The 6952-nt window shown below is 48.8% G+C and overlaps 1 protein-coding gene across 1 annotated transcript; it reads left to right on the forward strand.

The window, feature by feature from the left end:
• Window positions 1-3859: 3859 nt before the first annotated feature.
• On the forward strand, window positions 3860-6145 carry LOC147990176 (uncharacterized). The gene is made up of 8 exons (XM_087537377.1): window positions 3860-4084; window positions 4177-4535; window positions 4630-4703; window positions 4813-4928; window positions 4984-5054; window positions 5098-5239; window positions 5732-5855; window positions 5940-6145. Exons 1-8 carry the CDS (start codon window positions 3860-3862, stop codon window positions 6143-6145), a joined length of 1317 nt encoding a protein of 438 aa, XP_087393503.1.
• The last annotated feature ends 807 nt before the right edge of the window (window positions 6146-6952 follow it).

Below are 6952 nucleotides of genomic sequence, written 5' to 3' on the forward strand. Positions count from 1 at the left end.
AATGACACCGGAACACAGAGATTGGACCGTTTGAGGTCTGGTTGCTACAATTGTGCTCCGACAAAATGTCGCATGAGCTGATATCTCTAGAAGCAAGTTATCAAGTTTTCACAGATCAGACAAATTTTACTTGATACTTCATCCTAATGCTCAAGCAGGGACATGTTTTGTTTTCGTATGCACCTCTCTAATTATATTGGGTTCTGGCTTGTAGACTTACCCATAGGTTCTCTGTTGTCGAAATGAAGTGTCAACGATCATCCCATGGGGAAACCCTAGCTGCCAAAAAACAATCTCCTTCCCCCTCCGCATCTGGCCGTCGCTTTGGTGCCATAAGGTGGAGGGGAGAGGATTATGTTCTCTCGTCATTTATGTAGTAGATTTCCAGGTCAGGGTGACGGTGCTCCAATGGTGATGGTGGTATTATTTCAAATAGACGCCATCCGGCACCAATCATGTCTCTGTGATGCTTGGCACGGTGTTGCTGAGGAACCCTAGAATTTTCCCCGTTGATCTTCATGGATAACGGGTTGGTTATCTGCGTTGTTTGTCGACGTAGTTCCATATTCATTAGTGGCAGCAACATCGTCTTCTTTGACAACCTCTTCGTTCGAGCCTTTGCGAGCAAAGTCGTCGGCTTGGTCTAGCAATACTAGTGCGGTTCCCTGTCTAGATCAGCCCCTCCCTAGCCAATATGCTTGGTGTGATTGTCATTCTCCGTCATATGTGGTGGTCTATGCTACCTCTTGAGCACTGCGTTGGTTTTCCCTTGAACAGGAAAGGGTGATGCAGTAAAGCAGCGTAAGTATTTCCCTCAGTTTTTGAGAACCAAGTATCAATCCAGTAGGAGACCACGCGCGAGTCACCTCGTACCTACACAAACAAATAAGAACCTCGCAACCAACGCGATAAAGGGGTTGTCAATCCCTTCACGGCCACTTGCAAGAGTGAGATCTGATAGATATAATGATAATAAGATAAATATTTTTGGTATTTTTATGATATATATTGAAAGTAAAGATTGCAAAATAAAATAGATTGGAAACATGTATGATGGAGAATAGACCCGGGGGCCATAGGTTTCACTAGTGGCTTCTCTCAAGATAGCATAAGTATTACGGTGGGTCAACAAATTACTGTCGAGCAATTGATAGAAAAACGAATAATTATGAGAATATCTAGGTATGATCATGTATATAGGCATCACGTCCGTGACAAGTAGACCGACTCCTGCCTGCATCTACTACTATTACTCCACACATCGACCGCTATCCAGCATGCATCTAGAGTATTAAGTTCATAAGAACAGAGTAACGCCTTAAGCAAGATGACATGATGTAGAGGGATAAACTCATGCAATATGATGTAAACCCCATATTGTTATCCTCGATGGCAACAATACAATACTTGTCGTTTCCCTTTCTGTCACTGGGATCGAGCACTGCAAGATTGAACCCAAAGCTAAGCACTTCTCCCATTACAAGAAAGATCAATCTAGTAGGCCAAACCAAACTGATAATTCAAAGAGACTTGCAAAGATAAAATAATCATACATAAAAGAATTTAGAGAAGATTCAAATATTGTTCATAGATAAACTTGATCATAAACCCACAATTCATCGGATCTCGACAAACACATCGCAAAAGAAGATTACATTGAATAGATCTCGAAGAGTATCGAGGAGGACTTTGTATTGAGATCCAAAGAGAGAGAAGAATTCATCTAGCTACTAGCTATGGACCCGAAGGTCTGAAGTAAACTACTCACACATCATCGGAGGGGCCATGGAGTTGATGTAGAGGCCCTCCGTGATCAATGCCCCCTCCGGCGGAGCTCCGGAAAAGGCCCCAAGATGAGATCTCTTGGGTACAGAAGGTTGCGGCGGTGGAAATAGGGTTTCGTGGTGCTCCTGGATGTTTGCGGGGTATATGGATATATATAGGAGGAAGAAGTAGGTGGGTGGAGCAACGAGGGGCCCGTCGTGGATCTAAGACTGACAGTACGTAGAATGGGGGGTAGGTATGAGGAGGCAAGATCCTAGCTATGGCGAAGTTGTACATACGAGTTTTACAAGTTCAGGCCCTTCGCGGAGGAGGTAACAACCCTACGTCTCGGTGCCCGGAGGCGGTCGACTAGATTGTGTGTCTGTGTGTGTGTGTGTTTACAGGGGGTGTGAACCCTTGTGCCAATGTTGGGGGGTGGCTTATATAGAGTGCGCCCAGACCCCAGCCAGTCCATGTTACGAAGGGTTTAAGGTACATCAAGAGGGGGGCGTTACTGGTAAGGCTAGCAATAAAGTGACATAAATGCCTATTAAGTCTATGAAGTAAACGTCCGACCGTTGTCATGCAGAGTGACTTTAGATCTTCTGTCCGTCGAGTGATAGTTGTCGTGATCGAGTGACTTTGAGTCTTCTGAGTGGAATGCTTCGTAGTCGAGTGGATGATGCTATCCCTCGAATGCTTCTGGTTTTAGGATGATGTCCTAGGGGAGGGTTTCTAGGTCAGGCCTATGACCCTACCCTAGGTACATAGCTTCATCATTAGCCCTCGAATGGTTCAGGGTTCGAGTGGAGGAGGAGTTGAGAACACCTCCCATTCAACTTTCGCGCTTCGGAAGCGTCTTATTGGGACCAAATGAGCAATCACGATGACTTCAACTTCCTTTTCGGTTGCCTTGATCCATTCTTGGTTCTGCCGAGTGAACTTTTACTGCTAAGCTTCAAGTGTTGATATGGGAAAAATCTTCCATCTGACAGGTTGCTCTGCTGCTCGCGGATATTGTGGGATTCAAATTTTGGGAAGCGCGCGGGGCGGAGGAGGCCGCAATAATTGGGTTTGATTAGGCAGGGCCGCCTCGATCACTGTGCCACCTTTTTCGCCACGTATCACGTGCATGACTGTTGCGGAATTTGATAGGATTGCCTGGACCCATGGGTCAGCCACTCGGAAACGACCTCATATAAGGTGCCGGATTGGGGTATTTTGCACAGTGTGTTCCCATTTTTCCTCTTTCTCCCCCGTTTTCTCCGCCACATCCACCTCTGCTCCCGGCGCCGCCGCTCTATTCGAGCTCCACCCGTTGCAATGGGGAAGGAGAAGACAATGGCCTTGGAGCACGTGAAGAAGGCGACGGCGAAGGCGAAGGGGAAAAAGTCCAGCCGGGGCGGATCTTCGTCGAGGTCTGGCCTGCCGCGTGGCTGGATCTAGGGCGATTGGATTCGGTCAACGATTAGTCAGGACGACATCGACGATCTGGCCGAGGGGGGGTCTGATTCCCCACAAGTTAGTGCGGCTCTCGGAGGATGAGACCGAGCCGCGGTCGTGGGAGGGTGAGTGCGTTCTCCTCGCCACCCATGTTGACTGCGGGTTTTCTTTGCCTCCCCATCCTTTTTTCCGAGGCTTCTTGAACTTCTTTGGAGCACAGCTCCACCACTTTTCCCCCAACACCATCATGTACCTTGCTGCCTTCGTGTCCATATGCGAGAATTTCTTGGGTTGTAGACCACACTAGGGCCTCTTCAAGCACATTTTCACGTGTCGTTCTCAGTCGGTCCAGAAGGCCAACCCGAGTGATGAGAGGACGCATGTGATCCAGATGTGTGGGGGCCTTGGGATTCAAATGAGAGGTAGAAGCACTTTCCCAGCCATGATCCTCCCTGAGTCAGTCCTAGGGTGGCAGTCGACCTGGTTCTATTGCGAAGACCAGCCGACTCCAGGTCAGTCGACTGGACTTCCCCCCTTTTCCATGGCTCGAGTCGAGAAGCCCTCCGCCTTGAAAGTGGCCCCGGAGGAGAAAGCGGAGGTGAAGGTGCTGGTTGAGCGGGTGGTCCAACTCGTCCGTGATGGCATGACCGGCATGGATTTGCTGGAGGTCTTCCTTAAGCGACGCATTCAGCCGCTTCAAGCTCGTGACCACCCGATGTGGATGTATTCGGGCATCGGGGATTCCACTCGGATCCACCCAGAAGAGGTCGACGAGGATACGGCGGAGAAGTGGCTGAGGGGTATCACTGGCAACAAAGATAACCCCACGGGGTCCAGGAGAGTCCCTCCATTCAACAACTCACACAAACCAGATAAGGTTCAACTCTAAATTGCCGAGTGTTCTCTTGATTTATCATGTAACTGCTTGTTTTCAACCGATTGATTTTTGCTTCACTTGTTATCTTTCATGCCCTTATTGAGATGTACTCGATGCCCAACAGGGAGCAGGAGCAGGATCCAGAGGGAGAAGCGAGCGGAGGTGAGAGCGGCGAGTGGCACTCTGATGAAGAGGAGGATGAGGAGAGTGCCGACCCGAGTGATGAAGAAGAGGTCGACTCACCTCCCCGTAGGGAAAGGCGATCCAAGCACACTCACGACCCGACAAGCATCCCTGACAAAGCGACCGCGCCGATTGGGCAGACGTCAAAGCGCCCTCGGACGTCTTCTCCAGCGCCGACTGAGAAGGCACCGAAGAAACCGAAAGCTGCGCCGTCAAAACCGCTGAAGGCCTTGTCCAAGATCAAAGTGGCCGTTCCTAGTGTTTCCTGGTAATAGTTGGACCTGATTTCTTGGTTTAGTACGAATGGAATCTTGGTCGACCCATCGTGATAGACATGACCGACTGAATCTTGAAATTTGTAGTGTTGCTACCTCCGGGACTTCCACCCACAGGTATGAAGATGAAGAGATGGAAGATGCAGTCACCTCCAACCCGGGTACAACTCTCATAATCCTGTCTTCAGTTACTCGGCCGTTTTACCGATCGATTAAATTATGGCGATTGATCTGGGGTCGACTGAATCTCGGTGACTGATCTTTTTGCAGCTCCTCCCAATGTCATTGAACTTCCAGATGACGTCGAGGACGTGCCGCTGAGGCCCAGGAGGAACAAGAAGGCATCAGCTGGCAAGACGTCCCAATCGGAGCTGGCAGCAGAGCCAGTGATTCAACAACCTGAAGATGTGACTTGAGCTTCTGTTACTTTCACTGATCCAGTATCAAGTGAACGCCCACATCACCGACTGCACCAGTGTTGGCTTTGACCATCCAACTTCATGCCTCGGAACGTCAAGCTGCCGCGACTGAGCCGCTAACTTCATTCTTCACCAGCCATCACATTCCAGAAGATCAGGCAGGCGCCGCTGCAGAAGCCATTCGCCAAGCCCGCATAATGATGGAGCGGGTGAAGGTGGTGCATGAAAACAGTCATGCTGCTTATGACGCAAGTGCGGCCCTTCGAGCCAATGTCCAGGTAAGATGGCTTCCGACTGAACTCTTATCTTGTTGCTTGTTCTGTTAGGATATGCTACCTGAAAACCTTTCTCCGTGCAACTTCTTGTTATTCTGCACTTCGCATCTGCACCCAGTGGGTGTTTGGCATCTTTGTTGTTTCACTCTTCCACTCGTTTTGGGCGAACCATGTCGAGTGGAATCTGAACTAGTGGGGGCACGCTAAGTGCACCCACTAGGTGTAGTCCCCGAGACCGCAGTCGACTGCTAGCAATCGGTTGGGGTCTGAGTATATCTTTCTCTCTTCTTCTTCTTCTTTTCTTTTTTCACTCGGTCTGGGAAGACCATGTCGAGTGGAATCTGAATCAGTGGGGGCACGATAAGTGCACCCACTGGGTGTAGTCCCCGAGACTACTGTAGAATGTTTGATTCTGTAGTAGTCTTTCAAGTTTTATTCACTCGGAAGCAAATGATCTTTGATCTTGTCCATTGACATATCTTTTACTGATTGTAGAAATCATGTGCACTTATCTCCAAGTTTGCTGAATTCGAGGAAAAGCAGAGACAACTCAACCTTGACTTGGAGCTGGCCCATCAGAACTTGAAAAAGGCTAAAGATGAAGTGGCTAGTACGGAAGGTAACGACATGTCGACTGTTTATCTTGACCATCCCTCAAGTTATCTCTTCGTTCTTCTGTCTGACCCAAATGTATATTTTGCAGAGCAAATGAGGCAGGCTCTGGTGAAGAAGGACCTCGATCTTGCAGCTGCGCAAAAGGAGGCTCAGGAGAAGACTGCACTTGCTGATAAGAAGCCGGCTTCGGTCGGTGCACTAGAGGAGGAAATCACCAAGCTGAAGGCGTATCTTACCGAGTCCAACCGAGAGGCGACTCGTCTGAAGAAAGATAAAGTGACTCTGAATGAGTAGCTGGAAGGCATGTCTCGTAGGAGAAACGACCTGGAAGCTTATCTGAAAGCACTTGCCAAGAAGCTCTTCCTTATGCTCGAAGGTACTTTTCTTTATCCGACTGATTTACTGTTTGCAAGTCACCGTGAACCGGTCGACTCATTAATTCTTTGAATCTATAGAGTTTTGCCAAAACTTTGAAGAAGAAACTGGACAGATCGAAACGGGCTTGGACCTCATCCTTTCTCCTGTTGGCGATGAGGCTGCCATGAACGTGCTCCGGCTGGAATCCCGTGTTGCTAGCATTACAAGCTATCTTGCTCGCCTGAAGGTGGCGGTGTCGCGCATTGATATAGCACTTTGGCCAAGGGCAACGCTTCAAAATGACCTCAAGTCTCTAATGACTCGACTCAAAGAGGTTCCTGGTCGAGTGCAAGAATGGAAGAAGTCTTCTACCCGATGCAGTGCTGACGTGGCTCTGTCACTGGTTTGGGTCCACTACAAAGAAGCTCGAGAAGAGAAGCTGGCAGAGATCAAGGTTGCCAACACCAAAAGGCATGACTTCCAATCCTTCATGGAAACCTTCATTGATGCTGCCACTCGGATTGCTGATGGAATTGATCTGGACGAGTTCGTCGAGCCTGCAAGTCCTCCTCCTGTGGAGTGAACAAACTTTAAACTTCGCCTTAAACTTACCTCGGAATGCCGAGTGATTTTGTAACCATTAAACTCCTTCGGGCCTGATGCCCGAGTACTTTTATCCGTGTTCTGGAACTTTAGGATTTATCTGAACTTGGTTTACCTTCTGAATATGTCTGTGTTTGCCTT

The sequence above is a fragment of the Triticum urartu genome, chromosome 1A, assembly GCF_056163025.1.
Source record: "Triticum urartu cultivar PI428250 chromosome 1A, HENAU_Tu73, whole genome shotgun sequence".
Classification (NCBI taxonomy): domain Eukaryota; kingdom Viridiplantae; phylum Streptophyta; class Magnoliopsida; order Poales; family Poaceae; genus Triticum; species Triticum urartu.

Bases quoted from the DNA above. Each gene is read 5' to 3' on its own strand.
- LOC147990176 (XM_087537377.1), top strand. From the start codon at position 3,860: ATGGATTTGCTGGAGGTCTTCCTTAAGCGACGCATTCAGCCGCTTCAA. The intron at 4,704-4,812 runs GTACAACTCTCA...ATCTTTTTGCAG, and splicing joins TGCAGTCACCTCCAACCCGG to CTCCTCCCAATGTCATTGAA. The intron at 4,929-4,983 runs GTGATTCAACAA...TCACTGATCCAG, and splicing joins CGGAGCTGGCAGCAGAGCCA to TATCAAGTGAACGCCCACAT.